The 21,804-nt window shown below is 35.7% G+C and overlaps 1 protein-coding gene across 1 annotated transcript in view; it reads left to right on the top strand.

Annotated features, from left to right (window-relative positions):
- The window catches only part of LOC150097074 (uncharacterized), a 376,162-nt gene that overhangs the window by 319,734 nt on the left and 34,624 nt on the right, over positions 1-21,804 (top strand). Inside the window, exons 15-16 of the mRNA XM_090408120.1 lie at positions 14,321-14,383; positions 19,809-19,934. Of these exons, the coding sequence (XP_090264246.1) occupies positions 14,321-14,383; positions 19,809-19,934 (189 nt within the window). The remainder of the gene's footprint in view (positions 1-14,320; positions 14,384-19,808; positions 19,935-21,804) is intronic.

Raw genomic sequence — 21,804 nt, 5'->3', positions numbered from 1 at the left:
AGATTTGGTCCCCAGGATTTGAAGGTGATAAATTAACTGTGGAAAGGATACAAAGATGGTTTCAGGACTGTACAAGGATAGTTATGAGGATCGACTGAGAGAATGTGGACTGCAGAGTTTGTTGGATAGAAGAAGGAGAGGTGATATGATTGAGACTTTTAAACTGTTGAGAGGTGGTTACAGGGTTAACACTGGGGAGTTATTTCGCTTGGTTGAACAGCGGGAAGGAGTGATGACAAGAAGCCATCCCTGGAAGTTATGAAAGGAAACTGTGAGCAAGAGGGTAAGGAGTGGTTTCTTTGTGTGGAGGGTGGTTGAGCCGTGGAATGCATTGCCTGATGGAGTGGTGGGAGCGAGAACGGTCAGTGAGTTTAAAGAGCGGTATGATAGACTTTGTGTTTTTCGGGGGGGGGGGGGGCCTCCCCTCGATGAGTCTTGACAGACTTTATGTCTTAGGAAGGACCTCCCTCGACGAGTCTTTTGACTCCTTGGAGGCTTGAATAATAATAATAATAATATAGTGGCATAGCATTTGCTGCATTCAATCTATAAATATCTCTTATATCGCGTTACTTTCCTTCACAGTTTAACAGCATCGTCAGCAAACATCTGGATATCATCCCCCTTAAATCATCTCCATCATTATTAATGTTCAGATCAAAGAACAGTGGCATCTATGGCACACCACTAGTCACTCGCCTTTTCCTGGATTCCTTTGCTGTATACCACTCTTTGATTCTGTTATCCACTTTTTTTAACCATGTCACTAGCTTCGTTACTGCAATTCACATAATAGATTTCTATGTGGTATCCTGTCAAATGCCTTCACTGAGTTAGCATATTATCATGGTATAGCCATCTCCTTCATTCACAGCTCACTTGATTATAAAAAAAAATAATCAAGACTCCTTTCACAAATCTAATAGACATGCTTAAGTATTGAACATTATTCATAATTTATTTTAATAGTATTAACAACACCAAACGAACTATTTTATGTTAAAAAAGAAAGATGTTTATTAACTGGCTTATATTTCACTGGATTTCAAGCCAGAATCTTCAGATCATAAAGCAGCATGTTATAGTTTTCATACGATGACAAGTAAGTGAAACAATTCAAATTGTAACAGACAAAAAAAATCTCAAGTCAAAATTATTTAGTTTTAGGTCACTTCAAGAATCTTTTTTCGAAATATTCAAAAACATTTCTGGATTTATATCCCAATTTACATGCTGATTTCTTTTGTTTTAAATTAATAAATTTTCATAGCAGGTTGGCTTCATTTTATTTATTATTATTATTACACCCTCCTTGGAGTCTGCAGACCCATTGTGGGAGATTCATTTAACTGATGACATTTATCATACTGAATCTTAAAATTCTTAACACTCTTTATGTTAACAACATATTCTGGTAATGTGTTCTGCTCACTGACAATTCTCCATCTAAAAAATCTACTCCTTACACCCCTCTTGCCTTCTACTCTTTTTATAATCTCCTCTGGATTAATCCAATAAGATCCTTCCACTAACTTAACTGTCGCTATCATATTACTTCTTTTCCTCCTATCTACCAAACTCTGCAATTCATATTTCTTCAGCCACTCTCCATAGCCAGCATTCTAATGTCCTGATATTGTCTGAGTCATTCATCTCTGGATGAATGACTCAGACCCTCTCCAGTGTTTCCACATCACATTGTTGAAAACCAGTTGACCAAATTTGAGTGCAATAGTCCAAGTGTGACCTGACCAGCGCTTTATACAGTGACACAACCACTTTCTTATCCCTAAATTTTAGAGCACTTTTTATCATGGTGGCAATACTATGTGCAGTCTTTGCAACACTTGCAATATGCCCTCTAAACTTCAGTCTACTATCAAACTCCCAAATCTCAAATCTCGTCCACTTCCTACAGTACCACACCATCAGTACAGAGCCTTATGTTTCTGCACTCCAAAATACACCTTGCACTTATAATATTAAAACTGCAACTCCACTCCTGTATCCAAGTAAAAAGTCTATTCAAATCTTCCTGAAGGGAATTAAATACCAGCAGTGCTACTTATAATTCTCATATATCATTTATAAACAAGTCAAACAGCAGGGGCCCATTTATATAGTAATGAAATGTTGATGGTAATTCAGAGTAAATGCATTTGAAAAGTCTCTATCTGCTATTGGCTAGATACACACATGTTCAGGTTTTTGAGTCATGACATAATTAGCATATGCATTTGTTTATATTTTCAAATGCTAATGATAAATGTATTGATTTGCTTTCATTGCTATTGATGAGCATGATCCACCTGATGATGAAAACCACAGAAATGTAATGTTATCCATTAGGATTATCTCTGTTCTGGGAAAGCTTGTGGAGGCCGCAGAATAGTCCATCAGCTGTTGTGTCTGATAAAGGCTAATGGCTAGATACATCTGCTAATGGCTAGATACACACATGTTCAGGTTTTTGAGTCATGACATAATTAGCATATGCATTTGTTTATATTTTCAAATGCTAATGATAAATGTATTGATTTGCTTTCATTGCTATTGATGAGCATGATCCACCTGATGATGAAAACCACAGAAATGTAATGTTATCCATTAGGATTATCTCTGTTCTGGGAAAGCTTGTGGAGGCCGCAGAATAGTCCATCAGCTGTTGTGTCTGATAAAGGCTAATGGCTAGATACATCTGCTAATGGCTAGATACACACATGTTCAGGTTTTTAAGTCATGACATAATTAGCATATGCATTTGTTTATATTTTCAAATGCTAATGATAAATGTATTGATTTGCTTTCATTGCTATTGATGAGCATGATCCACCTGATGATGAAAACCACAGAAATGTAATGTTATCCATTAGGATTATCTCTGTTCTGGGAAAGCTTGTGGAGGCCACAGAATTGTCCATCAGCTGTTGTGTCTGATAAAGATAAAGACATTTGTGTTTGGTACTATGGATGGTATAAACAGAAGAGGTAGGCCATACAGAGAATGGATAGACGACATAAAGGACTGGTGTGGAATGGGTTTACAGAAACTGTGACGCTGTGCACTGGACAAAAAAAAGTGGAAGATGGTGAAGAAGGCATCGGACACCAGCAGGCAGTGAGGCCATGGTTCATGATGATCATGATGATGATGATGTTGTGCCTGATGTTCCAATTCTGAAAAATCACTTCATTATATGATTCTGAAGATGTACAATCCCTGTATTACAACAATGATTGTAAACATCTTTAAAATCTTAGGGATAAAAATTTACCCATAGTTTAAATTTTAAATTATCATCATCAAATTCCTGATATATACCCTCAAGAAAAATTTACACCATTACTAACTTCCTATCTACAATTTTCCTCCAAATCAGTCTGTTACCTGTCAAGACTCCAATATTATCAGGTCTTATGTTTCTGTCTTCTAAGGCACTTTTTACTGTATCAATCCACCTATATCTTGATTTTCCTCTGGGTCTTTTTCCTGCTAACCTGGCAGAGAACACGTGTTTTGCTAATCTTTCCTCTCCCATTCTGCTTAAGTGACCATACCACCTGGGATTAGCTCTACTAATGCATGAATGCTGACAATATAATGTTCTTTCCTAATATCTTCATTTTTAATATGATATTGCTATTGATGCCATCTGTTCATGCCCCTAATCTTTCTCAGGATTCTCTTATCTGCAGTCTTTGGTCAAGTGTTTTACTTCTAACCCAGCTCTCAGATCCATAAGTTAAAATTGGTTTGAACACTGTCTTGAACACAGCTAATTTAGTGTTTTGGCTAATTTCTCTCTTATTCCATATAAATTTATTCAGTTGACTTGCTATCATACCAGCTTTGTTGATTCTGTTGTTTATTTTTTATTTGTAATTCGCTAGAAAGCATCTTTGCTAGAAATCGTGCCTAAGTAGCTGAAATGTTTTACTTGTTCTATTGGTTCTCCATTCGCAATGCAGTTGATATTTCTGCCTATTTTCATTGTCTTTGTCTTTTTAATGCTGACCTTCATACCATATCTATTACAACAGTTATTCAATTTATCACTAAAAAACACATAGTGATAAGTTTTAATACGTAAATATTTCATCCCAAGTATCTTGGGACATCCTCAGTACAGTAATTCAAACAATACTAGGAATAACATTCTGAAGGAATGTGCCAGAGAGTTGACACCTGCCTTGACATATTTTTTTAATACGAGTCTTGCACTTGGTCAAGTCCCTAAAGAGTGGAAGGAGGGCAAGATTGTACCACTTCATAAAGGAAGTGATCGAACTCAAGCATCAAACTATAGGCCTATCTGTGTGTCAGGTGTTGTGGTTAAGTTGTTGGAGAAGCTTGTGAGAACTAGGATCCAGAGTTGGGTTGACAACAATGGTATAATCTTTGATGGACAGCATGGATTTGCTACAGGGAGGTCATGTTTTAGTAATCTACTTACTTATTACAATAAAGTGACTGCTTCCTTGGACAGAGGAGAAGGATACACAGTAATATACTTGGATTTCGCAAAAGCTTTTGATAGAGTACCTCATGATAAGTTGACAGTTAAACTAGAGCAGATGGGATTGGATATTAGATTAGTGCATTGGATTGGAGACTGGCTATCATCAACAAGTTGTGTATGGGGGTGCAATATCCAGGAAAAGGAAAGTCACTAGTGGAGTGCCTCAGGGGTCTGTTTTAGGGCCATTACTATTTAACTTGTATATTAATGATATTGGCGAAGATTTGGATGGAGATATTCAGTTGTTTGCAGATGATGCAAAGTTGGGACGAACCATAAAGAGTAGTGAAGATGTTGTGGCCTTGCAAGAAGACTTGAATAAATTGAGTAATTGGGCAAGCAAATGGGGATGTGAGTTCAATGTTGCAAAATGTAAGGTTTTAAAATCTGGAAAACAAAGATGGGATGCAGAATTTATGCTTGGTGAGAATATATTGTTGGAAGTAGAGGAAATAAGAGATCTGGGGGTGATAGTGGATAAGGATCTAAAATTTAGGGGACACATTGCCAAAATTGTGAAGACAACACAAAGACTTCTGGGAATGATGCGGAGGACACTGACGTGTAGAAGTAGGGAGATTCTTGTTCCATTGTATAAGGCTTTGATTAGGCACACATGGACTATTGTGCCCAGATTTGGTCACCTGGTTTTCAGAAGGATGAAGAGATGTTGGAAAGGTCCAAAGGCGACTGACTAAGGTAGTTTCTGACCTCTGGAATGTCGAGTATGAGGAAAGATTGAAAAGATGTAATTTGCAGAGTCTAGTGGAGAGAATGAAGAAAGGAGATATGATAGAGACCGATAGAGACCTACAAGTTGGTAAGGGATTGTTATAGGATCAATGGTGGAGAAGTTCTACAGAGAATAGTGGGAGATCAGGGGAGAACCAGAGGTCATCCCTGGAAACTGTATAAAGAGAGTGTGAGTAGGGGAGTGAGAGGCAGGTTTTTTTCGTGCAGAGTTGTGAGTGATTGGAATGCCTTGCCTGAGAGTGTGGTGTCTGCAAGGAGTTTGAATGTGCTTAAGATACGGTATGATATGTGTGTGAGATAAAAGGACCGCCTAGATGAGTCTTTGACTCCATGAGGTCTTGTTTAATAATAATAATAATAATAATAATAACAATAATATACAGTTAGGGTGCATGATTACAATGGAATCTCAATATGTGTGCAGTAACATGTTATAGAATTAAATTAAAATATAACTGAAAAAAGAAAGATAACATATATAAAGAGATTATTTTAAACAATTTTGTATGACAATTTCCCATACTTTAGGTATAGCAAGAATGTCATTGTGGTTTAAATTTGGTCTGTGTAGTAAGGCTTCAGCACTTTCTTTATATAAACGTTCATGTTTATATAAAGAAATATAAACATGAACATTTATATTTCTTTATATAAACACTTACCTTGCTCAACACGGAGTTTTGAACTTCGTGTTGAGCAAGGCCTGATTTCTGTGGTTTGAAAAGACAAATGTGGTCCTGATGTTCCTAAATGCATTTCTGAACAGATCTACCTGTAAGATATTGCAGGAACATGGGACCTCATACATGCCAGGTAACATCAGAGGTGAGAGTTTGTCTTTAGGAGAAGGTAACAAGTTATATATCTGGTTGATGGGTTTGTAGGTAGTAGCAAGATTGTATTTCTTCATAATTTTTGAAAGACGTTTGGAGATGCCTTTGACATGAGCTATGGGAATCCTGTGGGCTTCTTCTTGTCTAGGTTGATGTGTGGGGAAGTGACTGATGATTTTTTGGGTTTTTTCTTCAAAGTATTCTAGAAACAGGTTTGCTAAGTTTGGCGATAAGAAAGATTCCATTGCTGTTCCTTCTTCTTGCTTGTAAATTTTTCCTTTCCAAGTGAAGTAACCGGATGTAATAACAAAGACAAATGTAGTCCTGATGTTCCGAAATGCATTTCTGAACAAATCTACCTGTAAGATATTGCAGGAGCATACATGCCAGGTAACATCAGAGGTGAGAGTTTGTCTTTAGGAGAAGGTAACAAGTTATAGATCTGGTTGATGGGTTTGTAGGTAGTAGCAAGATTGTATTTCTTCATAATTTTTGAAAGACGTTCAGAGATGCCTTCGACATAAGGTATGGGAATCCTATGGGCTTCTTCTTGTCTAGGTTGATGTGTGGGGAAGTGAATGATGATTTTTTGGGTTTTTTTCTCCAAGGTATTCTAGAAACAGGTTTGCTAAGTTTGGCGATAAGAAAAATTTCATTGCTGTTCCTTCCTCTTTCTTGTAAATTTTTCCTTTCCAAGTGAAGTAACTGGATGTTATAACAAATTTGAATAATTCAACAATGTCAGATGGAAATTTTCGAGTTAAAAACTCTACTGTTTCCTTATGGGGAATGTTAGTGAAGAGGGAGACAATGTCGAAGCTAATTAACATGTCAGTTTTTAACAGTTGAATGTCTTTTATTTTTGCGTGAAACTCTGGAATTTTTAATTGATGAGGCTGAGTGGCCTATGTGAGAGCAGAGAAGGTTAGATAAGAATCTTGATAACTTGTAAGTCAGGCTACTAATAGAAGCTACAACAGTTCTGAGTGGAACGTTATTTTTGTGAAGATGAGGCTGAGTGGCCTATGTGAGAGCAGAGGTTAGATAAGAATCTTGATAACTTGTAAGTTAGGCTGCTAATAGAAGCTACAACAGTTCTGAGTGGAACATTATTTTTGTGAAGATTAGGTATGCCATATATTCTAGGAGGTCTAGCATGGTATATCCTGAGTTTTTTTAATTGTTTCTTCACCTAAGGAAGAGGTTTCATCAATGAATAACCCAAACAAAAAATTTGGCTATGATATGACGACGACGTCTTTGCAGTCTGGGATCATTCCGAACAAGAATTAAACCTGTTTCTAGATAAAATAAACCTTCTTCACCCTTGCATCAACTTAACGCTAGAAAAAGAATCTCCACAGGGAATCTCCTTTCTGGATTTACACATTCAATGAAAAGAAGATGGTTCCATCACCACGTCTGTCTATCGCAGGCCTACATTTTCAGGTCGCTACATTCACAATTCTTCCACTCATCATCCATCACATAAATTTGGCATCATTAAATCATTAGTTACCAGAGCACACAGATTCTGCTCCTCTGAAGAATCTCTAAACCAAGAACTAGAAATAATCCAAAATACAGCCATACTAAATAGATACAATCTTAAAACAACTCAAAAAATTATGAACCCATCAACTAGATCTATAACTTGTTACCTTCTCCTAAAGACAAACTCTCACCTCTGATCCTACCTGGCGTGTATGAGGTCGCATGCTCCTGCAAGTTGTCTTACTATAGACTGACAGATAGATTTGTTCAGAAACTCATTTCGGAACATCAGGACCACATTTGTGTTTTCAAACCGCAGAAATCAGGCTTTGCTCAACACGGAGTTGAAAACCCAAACCATAGGATCCATTGGGAAAATACAAAACTTTTACATAGATCTTTATACAAACAGGAATGTTTATATAAAGAAAGTGCCGAAGCCCTACTACACAGACCAAATTTAAACCGCAATGATGTTCTTGCTCCTAAAGTATGGGAAATTGTCATACAAAATTGTTTAAAATAATCTCTTTATATATGTTATCTTTTTTTTTTTCAGTTATATTTTAATTTAATTCTATAACATGCTACTGCACACATATTGAGATTCCATTGTAATCATATACCCTAACTGTATGTTATTCCTAGTATTGTTTGAATTACTGTACTGAGGATGTCCCGAGATACTTGGGATGAATTATTTACCTATTAAAACTTATCACTGTGGTTAGTACATGTGTTTTTTAGTGATGAATTTACCACAGGGTTTCATTGTATAAAAAAGTTATTCAATTTAGTCAGGGAATCTTGCAGACTTGTAGGGATTTATATAGAAGTATAACATCATCTGCATAAAGCAAAGAGCTGAGATTAACATCTCCAATTTTGATATCAGGTTTAATACCACTTTCCTTCATATGTGATCCATATAGATAATGAATAACAGAGAGGATAATGTATATCCTTGTCTGACACCAGATTTAACATTAAACCACCTTCCTGTACTTCCTTCAATTTTAACTGCTGACTTACAACTCAAATAAACACTAAGTACTGCTTGATATAATGTCCCATTAACACCATATAACTGTAGCATTTTGAATAACTTCTCTATTGGCACATAGATATTGAATAACAGAGCAGATAATGTATATCCTTGAATAATATAAGCACATAAACATAAGAAAGATATTTAATTAGCCAAATATTTCAGTCTGAAAATTGCAGACCATCTTCAGTGGCACTACAAGAACAGTTTTAAAAAATACAAGGTGGAATACTATCAATAGATCATTTAAAAATAGAACAAACTGCATGATGTTATATCACTAAGTATCAAAGGGAATATTATTAGCAGAGACATGATTGAAATAAAGATATTAATTAATAATATTAAATAACATAAAATTAATATGAATTAATGAGTTATCCTTATTAGACTTTCCCAGATTTTTGATACAGATATACAGTCATTCCGATTCAGGTTAGGATGATGGAGTATTGCCTCTACGCTTTCTTTGAATAAACGTTCAAATTTATAGCGGGATCTATGTAAGAGGCGAGTTTTTGACCAAAGGATGTTGTGGTTAGTTTCAATCCCGTGCTGAGCCAATCCAGATTTTTCAGGTTTGTTGTGATGAATGGAGGATTAATGTTCTTGGATTCTTTTTTCAAGAGAGCATCTAGTTTGTCCAAAATAGGAGAGATCATAGTTGCAGGGAATTTGATAAACTCCAGGAAGAGACATAGTTGAGTGTTTGTCTTTAGGAGAAGGAAAATGGGTTAAAAAAATTTTCAAAGATTAAACACGTCGAGTTCCAATTTGTTAATAGGTGAATACCTAGCTGTTAACTCATATTTCTTCAAAATTCTTGAGGTAGGTTTTGAAATCCCAGAGATGTATGGAATTGGAACTTGACGTGTTGAATCTTTGTTGTTTAGTGGTGGATTATAAGAATCGAGAAGATGTTGTGTACTCTTTTCGGAAAAGTTTCATGTGTTGCTAGATATTAGAAAGTTCTTTCTGTAGAAAATTAGAAGTAGAACAATTAGTTTTGGCTCTTCTGATTAGACATTTTATGATTCCTGTGTTTTGACAAGGATGATGGGCTGATTCTTTAAGAATATACTGACCTGTGAACAATGGTTTCCTGTAAACTGTAGTTGTAAGAGTATTTGAAGGATGAGGAGAACGTCTAAAAATGATAACTGGTTGTTTTTTTCCATTTCCATAGTAAACTTTATACGATGATGTAAGGAATTGATACTGTTTAAAAAAAGAAGGTCAGGAGTCTTTATTGTGAAGCCATATAGTAAGGATGTCATCTATATATCTTACCCAAAAGGATGGTTGAGGGAAAATAGATGAGAAGAGGACTTTTTCTAAATAAAAGTTGGCTAAAGCAGGAGAGAGAGAGGACTTTACATGGCCTTTCCTTCTACTTGACTGTAAAATTTGTTTTGACATAAGAAATATCCAGAGTGTATTATGAAATTGAATAGTTTTATAATGTCTTTTCGAAAGATTTCAGCCAGTAATTGTAGTCTTCTTGAGAGGTACATTTGTATATAAAGATTCTATATCAAAGCTCACCATAAGATCTGTAGGTTGCAATGAGTTCCTTTCTTAAAAACTCCTCAGATTTCTTAGAAAAATTGAAAAATATCTCATTGCAACCTACAGATCTTATGGTGAGCTTTGATATAGAATCTTTATATGCTTTCTTCTTTTCCTTCACTGTCCACCATGGAGTTCTGATTTTTCTATCCTTGCAGACAACCTCACCACATGCCTCTCAGGATGAGTCAGTTGTTTTCTTCAGGGCAGTTTGCCACTGAATCTCCAAGGTTTGGTTCCTGTTCTCAAACTCTTTCATTTTTTCTTGTATAATGTTTGCATATTTTAGTCTACAGTTCACATGTGAGAACTGTTCAACTTTTATTCACTTTAAAACTTTCTTACATGTTCTTCTTTTCAATATGAAATTCAATTTTATCCTGCTCAAGACTAAATGGTGATCACTTCCAATTTCAAATCCTCTGTACACTCTGGTGTCCTGCACCAGTGGGAAAACATCACTATCAACAATAACATAATCAATCAGACTTTTCTTATTCCTTGCCTCTTCTCTCCATGTGAATTTGTGCACATTTTTATGTTGGAACATGGTGTTAGTAATAACTAGTCCATGTCCTGAGCAGAAATCCAACAGGTATTTGCTATTATTATTAGCTTTCCTCTTATCTCCAAATTTTCCCAAAATATTTTTGTTTGTCTGACAATCATTTCCTACTCTGCTATTTAGATCCCTAACAAGGATCAACTTTTCCTTTTTCATTGTGTCAGTTGCTTTCTCTAAAACCTCAAAAAATTTCTCCACTTCTACCTTAGTAGAACCTTCTGTGGGACCATAGGCACAAATAAGTCTCATTGTCCAGTTCCTCATTCTGATATTTGCCCACATCACTCTACTTGAGACTGCCTGCCATTCAAGAAGATTAGCCTCCTATTTTGTTTTGAATATTATGGCTGCTCCTTCTGTTCTTTGATTGTTATTGCCTGAATATAACATTTTGTATTTATTATTCAGAAAGAGCTCACTAGTTTTTGTCTTTTTTGTTTCAGTTACCCCTATTATGTCGATCTGGTACTTATCTAATTCCTCGGCTAGCTTCATTTCTTTTCCATTCAGGCTTCTTACGTTGATAGTACTGATCTTTAACTCTGGTGATGTTGAGTTGGGGTGTGTTTTAGGATTTATTCCAGTAGCTGACTTCTCACTGTTTTCCCTGATTCCCTGGTGAAAACAACCGGGGCCTCGTTTAACCGGGCGACGCCCCAGCCGGCATGAAATTTTGTCATGTTGTACCATCATTTTGTATTTTGTTTTAAGCCAATAAGAATACAATTTGGGTCCGCTAAATCCCAAACTGCCAGCTCATCCTCGTTCGTTCAGTATCCAGGTAGATACCTAACAGGGTGCACCACAAGAAGGTGAGGTTTGGACATTAGGTCAGAAGCCCTGGTCGGTTCTCCTCATTCCTTTGAAGGCTATGTGGAGGTCTCCTCTCAGTTATATAACTTTGACCAGTGGCAGCCCTTACATAAGCACTGCGACTCTGCAGCACCCCTAAGGAAAAAACGAAAAATTTAAATTTTGTTTGTGTTTATAAATAATAACAATGCTTTCAACATTATATAAATGCAATACAACATGTTAAAGTCTACAGCTTATGTTTTGACATTGCTTGAATAGTTAATAATTGGAATTGTTCGATTAACACTTAAGATTACAAAACAAATGCACTGTGATCTAACACCGATATTCGTTTGCGCCTTGTCATTGCACGTTATGTCATTCAGACACTGCCCAAATGGCACTGTATTTTTAGTATCCATGCGCATGTTATTTCTGTGAGATATGAAACATTTATTATTGGTGCGTGTGCATGGTGAACTATTTTTTGTCACTATTATTTTATTTTGTTAAAATAACATATAATTATTTATTTATTATAGATACAAGGGCTGAATTATGACAAGTGTCACTGTTGAAAATATGAAAAGAATTAATTTTTTTCAGTTATCATTACATGAAACAAATGCACTACGATCTAACACCGATATTCGTTGGTGCTTGTCATTGCATGTTACGTCATTCAGACACTGCCCAAACAGCAGTGTAATTTTAGTATCCTTATGCACGTTATTTCTGTGAGATATGAAACAGTTATTATTGGTGCGTGGTGAACTATTTTTTGTCAATATTTATTTTATTTTGTTAAAATAACATATAATTATTTATTTATTATAGATACATGGCTGAATTATGACAAGTACCACTGTTGAAAATATGAAAATAATTATATATTTTTCAATTATCGTTACATGAAACAAAAGCACTGTGATCTAACAACGATATTCATTGGCGCTTGGCATTGCACATTACATCATTAAGACACTGCCCAAACGTCAGTGTATTTTTAGTATCCTTGCGGATGTTATTTCTGTGAGATATGAAACGTTTATTATTGGTGCATGTGCATTGTGAACTATTTTTTTGTCAATATTATTTTATTTTGTTAAAATATTGATTCTCGTAGACAAGCTTATACGTTGGTTATGCATTTCTAAATTCACTTAGGGAATTGAAACAACGTAGATCCAAATATAAATTAAATTATACTTTAATTAATATTTCCGATATTTCGGCAATGTCACATTGCCATTTTCAAAAGGAACTTACAAAAAGGCAGTTGCACACAGGCACTAACAATACAGTAACTGAGAATGAAGATATGAAGCTATCGTTCTCCTAGAAGTCCTGATGGTGCCCTCTGGCGGGCTAAGTAGGCGTTCTTGGCCGTTGGGCTGAAGGTCTGCTGATGTATGCCTACCAAATTTAAGGCAGTCGCATACAACCAAATTTGTTGAGGTTCGGAGAGTTTCTTAGGGCAGAGGCTGATTCCATAAATAATCTTTCGTATTTATATTTTGCTCCGGTGTATTACTGTAGCTTTCTTCCACCATATTCTGTGGCGAGTATCCAGAGCATGGTCTGCAAGACCAGAATGGCTATACTTGTAAAACCGGATGTAGTCCTTGTGTTCAGAAATTCTGATATTCGCTGTCCTGCCTGTTTGGCCAAAGTATGACAGTTTACAACTTGCAAGGGACCTGGTATTCACCAGGTAGGTCTAGGGGAAGTGGTTGGTCTTTGGTAGGCGGATAAGGGATGCCAATTTTCTGTAAGGCCTGTAACAGGAGGTGAGGTCATGTTTTTTTTAGAATTTTGGTAATTTTTTCTGAGGTGCCTCGGATGTAGGGGATGGTGATGGATTTAGAGTAATCTTTTTTGTGGAGGGGGGGGGGGGAGGGGGGCTGTGGTTTGTATGTTTTAATATTTTTTGGATTTTTTTGGGAGGGTAGCCATTGGCTGAGAAAGTGTTGAGGGATGTGATTTAGTTCAGTGTTAAGGGCTATGTCGTTAGAACAGATTAGTTTAGGCCCCTGTTGTATAGTGTTTTTACCACTCCATATTGTTGTGAGGAGGGGGGGGGGATTGTTGGTGGATGTATCTGCCTGTATGGGTGGGTTTTCTGTAAACTGAGAAAACCAAAGTTCCATCAGGCTGGCGGGTGGACTAGTGTGTCTAGGAAAGGGAGGCAGTTGTTTTCCTCTTTTTCCAGGGTGAACTTGATTCTGGCGTGTTCGTTGTTTAAGTGTGTAAGGAAGGAGAGGAGTGTTTCAGAGCCATGTGGCCAAATAGTTTGTTAGGCCAAAAATTTGTTAAAATAACATATAATTATTTATTTATTATAGATACAAGGCTGAATCATGACAAGTGTCACTGTTGAAAATCTGAAAAGAATTATATTTTTTCAATTAATTATCGTTACATGAAACAAATGCACTGCAATCTAATGAATATTCGTTTGCGCTTGTCATTGCTATTGATACATAACTTTTATTATTGGTGTTTGTTCGTGGTGAGGATGAAATATTTTTAATAAAGCAATTTGTAATATGTAAATTTATTTATTAATAAATTCGTTACTGATTAGATTTTTTTTTTTTTTTTTTTTGTATATGCAGCACGCCCACTTAAAATTACCTTTGACCCTTAAGCACCTCCTTTTTTTTTTGTTTAAATTACAATGTTTACTTTAGATTGTCTAACTTGGTTGCTACAGTGCTTTTTTTTATTATTTTTTTTCCAGGACAATTATCAGTTACATAGTCCTGAAGTGGAATCATTTGCTGTCTTGTTGCCACTTTATCAGGTAGTTTTATTTTACTTCACAGTAGTTATATAAAAAAAAAAAAAAAAAAAAAAAAACTTTTACATGCAAATTGTAGCCTTTATGTATCACAGCTAAATTTTTTTTCCCCAATCTTGATGGAAAACATTTTCTGCTCTAAGTATCTGAAATATTAGTGACATTGCCATGATAAATGGAATTCCCCTGTAGCATGCAACTATCTACACAAAGCAGGCATGAGCTATAAATAGGAGGTAGGATTCTTCTGATGAAGAGTATGTATGTTCAAATTATGTGTGATAATGGACAAACATTATGATCTGAGTGATTCTAAATGATGGAATGAGAATTAATGAAAATTAACAATCTGAGGTTTGCAGATGACATTGTCATTATTGATGAAGGTGAAAGAGAACTACAAAAAACATTGAAACTGTTAATGAGGAAGGGAAGAGATTTGGACTTGTTATGAACTTGGAAAAAACGGTATTTGGTGAGAAGAACATGAAACAAAAGATACAAGTGGATGGAATTGATATAGAAAATGTAGAACAATTCACATATTTAGGAAGTAAAATGATATATGATTTGGACTGTAAAAAAGAAATAAAGATCAGGATTGCAAATGTAAGAACAAATCTGAAAGCTGTGGATAACATCTGGAAAAGTAAAGTGATCAGCCTACAAACAAAACTAAGAGTACAGGAAACATGCATCTTTAGCAGTGTACTGTATGGATCTGAAAGGTGGGTAATAAATAAGGAATCAAGAAAAAGAATTTTGGCATTTGAAAGAACTTGTTACAGGAAGATTCTAAGAATAGGATGGGTACAGAAAGTCACAAATGAAGAGCTCTATCTGAAGATACAACCAAAGGAGAATCTAACGCAGAAGATTATAAAATGCAAGCTGCAATTATTTGGACACATCTGCAGAATGAGTGAGGACCGGAAGATAAAGACATTAATGTTTGGTATTATGGATGGTGTAAACAGAAGAGATAGACCATACAGAGAATGAATAGAAGACATAAAGGACTGGTGCAGAATGGGTGTACAGAAACTGCAACATGGTTCATGATGATGATGCTTCTAAATCGAAGTTAGTAGTGGGAGCCAGATGGGGGCAAAGTATTTCAGAAACTTTGTTCTGCTATGATATCCACAAGCAAGAATGTAGCTCCTATGCCACTCTAATTGATGTAAAAGACCAAAGGATCAATGGGATCTTAAAGTCCAATAGTCCAAATCATAATTGATGAGTCTGGGACACCCTGGAGGTGTCAAGTAACAATAATAATAATAATAATAAAGAATGAGTTCAGAAGCATGAAAGAGGAGATTAGGAGATGGAAAAGAATAGAGTAGGAATGAAACAAATGAGAGTAGGAGTGAGAGAGAGAGAGAGAGAGAGAGAGTTATGAGAATAGAAGGGGAGAGAATAGGATGACCCATGGGTGAAAAGAGAAGGAATGAGAGGAAATCAAGATAGTGCAGGAGCTAGGGATGAAGAGATAGTAGGAAGGTAGATAAGTGAGAGAGCAAGGAGAGAAAGTATCAGAGGGGGGAGGGGAGATGCAGGTGAACAAGGAAGGAACAGAATGGTAAGAGGTGTGATGAATGAGATTTGAGGATGCATGGAGTGCAAAAAAATACCAGAAGAGAGTTTGCCCAGAGAAATGATAAACAGTGTGACTATGGCAGTTAATCAAAGTAAAAGTCACACTGTTTATCATTCCTCTGGTGAAAGTGTTAATCCAGAGCAACAAGAGTTATCAGGGTGGTAGTATCAGGAGTGGCTCCTTGTGGGAATAGTCACTTGAGAGAAGGTTAAGAGTTGATTGTGGCCAAAAATGACCTGAGAGGCATTGTGAATCAGGTAGTAAGAGATCTAAGGTTAATTGGGGTTGTATATCAGAAGAGAGAGAGAGAAAAGATAGTGTGTTACCCGGGTATGATAATGCAAAGCTGAGGAGAGTATCAGTAATGAAAATGATCTGATAGCCAGAATGTGGGTGTTGAAAGAGAGGCTTGGATTATGTGGATGAGTGTATTTAAGGATAGAAAACTGAATGAGAGAGAGAGAGAGATGACCTGTATTTGAATGAGAAAGGACATAGGCATCTGAAGAAAATATTGTTCTTTGGGCTAGTGAAAGTGTTAATCCAAAGCAACAAGAGTTATCAGGGTAGTAGTGGTATCAGGAGTGGCTCCTTGTGAGAATAGTCACTTGAGAGAAGGTGGAATGTATGCTGTAATGCAGAATTCAATGGAGTCTGGAGGGAATAATAATAAGAATAGAAACACTGACAAAACATTGATGTTTCTTTATACAAATGCTAGAAGTATTATTATTAATGTTCAGGCCTTGATGGAGTCAAAAGACTCATTGGGGGGGATCCTTCCTAGGAAACACAGTCTATCGTACCACTCCTTGAACTCATTGATCATTCTTGCTCTCACCACTCTATCAGAATGCATTTTGGTCAGCTATAAGTTTTAAAAGAGGTAAACCGTGAGTAGACATATCGGTACACACTAAATAACGGAAAAAACTCACGTAGAAAGATTATTTATTAGTATAATTTTCGGCTGTGTGTCACAGGCATCTTCAGTACATTAAGCTCAAAATTAAACACTAACTGACAATTCCAAAAAGCGCCACCTAAGTAGCTGGTGTAAGATAACTAAAAAGGTCAATAACTTTCCTAAAAAAAAAAAAAAAAAAAAAAAAAAAAAAAAAAAAATTAATACAATAAAAAGTTAGGAAAGATTAGCTGATTTGTAAAGTACTATCTCCCATAAAGGGGATAGACATAAGCCATCGGATCTGTTTAAGTTAGGAGAATGAAGTAGAGTTTCACATGTTTCTTTATAAAGGTGTTCCATGAGAAACTGACTTTTGTGAAGATGAACTCTGTGTCTAGTGAAGATGGCATGTTCAGAAAGTTCAGACTTTTCAGGCTTAAAGTATTCAATATAAGATTGGTGTTCTTCTAGCCGAATAGAGGCGGATCTTCCCGTTTGTCCGAAATAAGATAATCCACAAGAGCGCGGAATCTGGTAGACACCTGGATGATTAAGATGTGGAAGCTTGTCCTTAGGAGAAGTGAGAAAGGTGGAGATTTTTCTAAACGGTCGAAAGGCAACAAAAATATTCAGTGGTTTTAAAACTTTTGCTATACGTTCACTGATGCCTTGTACATAAGGGATAGTAATGCGCGTTATTTCCTCTGTGTTGGAAGAGGAAGACATATTAAAACTACTCAAAGTTCTTTTAATGAAGCAATTCTTATAACCATTAGATAGAAAGGAAGAAGTTATGTATTGTAGTTCTTTCTGTAAAAGATCGTCTGTAGAACAAAAGGAGTGGGCCTGATGAACCAGTGTTTTAATAGTTCCTGCCTTTTGACTGGGATGGTGATGAGATTCCGCATGGATATAATGGCCTGTATGAGTCTTCTTTCTATAAACCGAGAAATGTAGGTTACCATCTGGTTGGCGAAGAATTAGAAGATCTAAAGAGGCTATCTGCTTATTTGATTCTACTTCTAGGGTAAACTTGATCCTAGGATGAAATGCGTTTAACTTAGTGAGAAATTGTTGAAGTTCCTCAGAAGAGCCATTCCATACAGCAAAAATGTCATCGACATATCTGAACCAATGCGTAGGTCTGGGAGAAATATTGTCAAAGATACGTTGTTCAAAATGTTCCATAAAGAAATTGGAGATAGCAGGAGAAAGAGGATTACCCATTGCTGTTCCTTCAATTTGTTGATACAACTTATTTTTAAAGGAAAAATAACCAGAATTTATTACAAAATCAAATACGTTTACAATGTCAGAAGGAAATTCCTGTTGTAGTAATTCAATACTTTCCAAAAGAAGCACATTTGTAAATAAAGAAACAACATCTAAACTGATCATGATATCAGAAACGTCCAAATGAAGATCTGAAATTTTATTTTTGAAATCCAAAGTATTTTTTATATAAGTATCAGTTCTTCTAGTGGAAGAGGAGAGTAAATTGGATAAAAATTTTGAGATTTTGTAAGTGGGGCAACCTATACAATCTATGACTGGTCTCAACGGAATGCCTGGTTTATGAACTTTCGGAAGACCATACAATCTAGGTGGACGACCGAAGAAGGTTTTAAGTTTTTTCTTTTGATCTTCATTCCATGTAGATACATTATCTATAAGAGAATTAAGTCTCTTCAATTGACTCCGGGTAGGATCCGATGTAAGAGGCCTATAAGTTGAATAGTCGCAAAGTAAAAGAGACATTTTTCTCTCATATTCCTTCCTATCTTGAATCACTATAGCCTTCCCCTTATCAGCTTTCGTAATTATTAAATTATTGTTATTTAATTAAGCCTCCTCATCCTAATCTTTCTTTATTCTGTTATTCTTTAGTGATTTCAATGCTTTAAACTCAGAGTAAGAAAGATTAGGATGAGGAGGCTTAATCCAACCCTCAACAAGTCTGGCTGTATAAATCTACCAAAGATTTGAGAGACAGTCATCCTAAGACAAAATTAATATCTGATTTTTTTTCAAAACTTTGGAGTACTATTTTTCAAAACTTTCACAGACTATTATTTGGACTACTATTTTTCAAAACTTTGGACCACTGTTTTTTTTTTTTTTTAACTTAGATGGTGCCTAATTAGGACTTTAGTCTTTGTGTTGCACATTACAATTACTCATGCTAGTCCCACTGTTAACCGGATTGCAGTTGTCTCACTACTGTAACAAACTTTATTTGTGTGCTCTGAAGATGCTGGATATAATACCAGCAAAATATTAGCATTTAAGTTAATAAATAGTTATTTTCTTATCAATCTGTGTTCGCATCTATACTGTTAAAATCCAATCAACATGTGCAATGAACACATAAGCCTTTCCACACAATAATTTTAGTTACTTATGTACTAGTAGAGGCCTTCCTTGTATCCATTTTCTTAGTAAGCTCTTTAAAATTAGGGTGTGTAATTAATCAAAAGCAGTTCTTACAAGCTTGTTACATCCTCGCCATGCGTACACTCACTTACTCCCATACCATCACATTGGTCAAAGGTTACAGCTCTTCTAAGTCTCACCGGAATTATCGTAGCTCCAAAAGAACTCGTAGTTGGCCACCCACTGATTTAGACTGTTTCTGAGCAGTGCACAAGTGTAGAAAATAAGTTTGTCCAAAAAGAAAACATGTTTTTTTTTATCAGTTTTCTTACATATATCTAAATTTAATGTGATATCTCAATTACCTGGTCACAATGGGAAAAACTAAATTTAACATGCTAACCTGTTCCAAGACTGTTAAACTGAGTTCCAGTTGTTTGAGAGCTGGATAATTGAGAAATTCTTAATTCAGATTGGAAGAAAACTTTTACTGTTTTAATATTTCATTTTGTTTATCATAATTTATGATTTATCATAATTCATAGGATCACATTTCCAAACTTACTGAAGTTGTAGAAGCTGGAGATCTAGTTACATTTAATGAATTGTGTTTCTTCTCTGCTTCATCTGGATTATTTGAACCTAATCTGTCCTGGGATGGTAGACCAAAAGTAAGTAGGCTACTGTGAAAATTAAATTTCTCAAGCATAAAAATAAATAAATAAATAAAATACTTAATTTTCAGAAAGGATCCATATTTGCACAAAATTTATGCATTAAAATATTTGCCTATTTTCATGCAGACATAACCAATGATAGTCATTAAAATTTATTTGTCTAACTCCAAATTGTGTTATGTCTTGTGATAAATACTTATTTTATGATTTTGCAATTAGCATGTTTTAAGTTTTACTAAAAGACCTGATATCACAACATTATTAAAGGTACATTATTACTAACTTCCTGCAACAGTTTCCCATTTTAGTCTATTATTTGTCAAGATTGCAATATTATCAGGTCCAAGATCTACCTGGATTGTGCAGTTTTCTAACTGCACAATCCAGGTAGATCTTGTCTTGTCCTGGCTGCATCAGACATCAGTTTTGCTATTTCTCTTTTCCCATTCTGTTTAAGTGATCATACCACCATAACATATGTTTCTCCCTAATATCTTCATTTTTCACATAATTCTATCATCTGTTCACTCCCTTCATTTTCTCTGAACTCTTATATATCTTTAGCCTTTGAACAACTACTATATTTATGACACCCATCTTTCAGATCCTTAAGTTAAAATTAGTTTGGATGCTGTCTATATATTTGTCAGTGTCTGGGCTAATTTCTCTCTTATTCCCCATAAAATTCCTCAGTTGGCTCTGCTTCTCCCCATACCATCTTTGTTTATTAAAATATTATTGTTGGCTTTTCACATAGATGGATACAATAATGGCAATGGCATGAACTCCATGAAATTATTATTATTATTAACATTTGACCTCCATGGAGTCAGAGAGTCATTGTGGGAAGTACTCACTATTGCATACAATGCTCATCCAACCGCGTCTTAAACTGATTCAATGTGTCCACATCCACAACACACTCAGGCAATCATTCCACTCACCAACCCTATAATTACCCTATTATTCTGTTTGTTTACTTTTTACTGTGAATTTTACTCCTAGCCCCCCCCCTCCCCAGCTGGCTTAATCCACCCCTTAGTAATCTGTCTTTTGTAATAAACTAATAAGCAGTTGACTAGGGAAAAAGCACATACTGCCATTTTCTTGCACTTTATAAAAGCATTTGACAAGATGCTACTAAATAAGCTGATATATAAGTTGCAGCATAGAGATTTAGATATCAGATTATTGCAGCATAGAGATTTAGATATCAGATTATTGCAGCATAGAGATTTAGATATCAGATTATTGCAGCATAGAGATTTAGATATCAGATTATTGCAGCATCTGCCCATTAGCCAATCATTAATGGGCATGTGATGCATAATATATGGGGGGGGGGATCTGAAAAATTCTGATAAGCACCTAATATCCTCGTGTGTTCTTCTTTGTGGTTATAACAGTTGCTTTATCATTTTTGTTCTAGATGTTTATCAGAACTTTCCAGATCCCTTACCTGACAAGTCAATCATACCTTCTCATAGTGTGGCCTACTTCCACAGACGGGGCTCTGGTGAACCCAGTAAACATTCCCACTGCAAAAGGATATCATCCTAGTTAAAGGAAATAGTAACTAGACCCACTAGGTGGTAGATAACCTTCATCACCTGGTGAAACATTGCCATCCTACTTATTGGAGGCAAATGTCATTTTTGATCACCAGAGCAGGGATTCTGGTTTCCGTTCTGCTTCCTCTCCTTGCAATGTGAGCTATATCCTTAAAATTCATACCAGACATACTTGAAAAGTCAAAACCTCCATTTCAAGGGCACATCAGTAAAAACAATGGTGCTATATTACCAGTTCACAGATAGTACATTGATTTTCTAACCTGTCAGTGTGAATCAAGAGGCTTCCTGGT

The sequence above is a fragment of the Typopeltis vanoorti genome, chromosome 18 (genome assembly GCF_054136105.1).
Source record: "Typopeltis vanoorti isolate ZY-2024b chromosome 18, IOZ_Tvanoo_1.0, whole genome shotgun sequence".
Lineage (NCBI taxonomy): Eukaryota > Metazoa > Arthropoda > Arachnida > Uropygi > Thelyphonidae > Typopeltis > Typopeltis vanoorti.
This window is presented reverse-complemented; position numbering and strand designations above follow the sequence as displayed.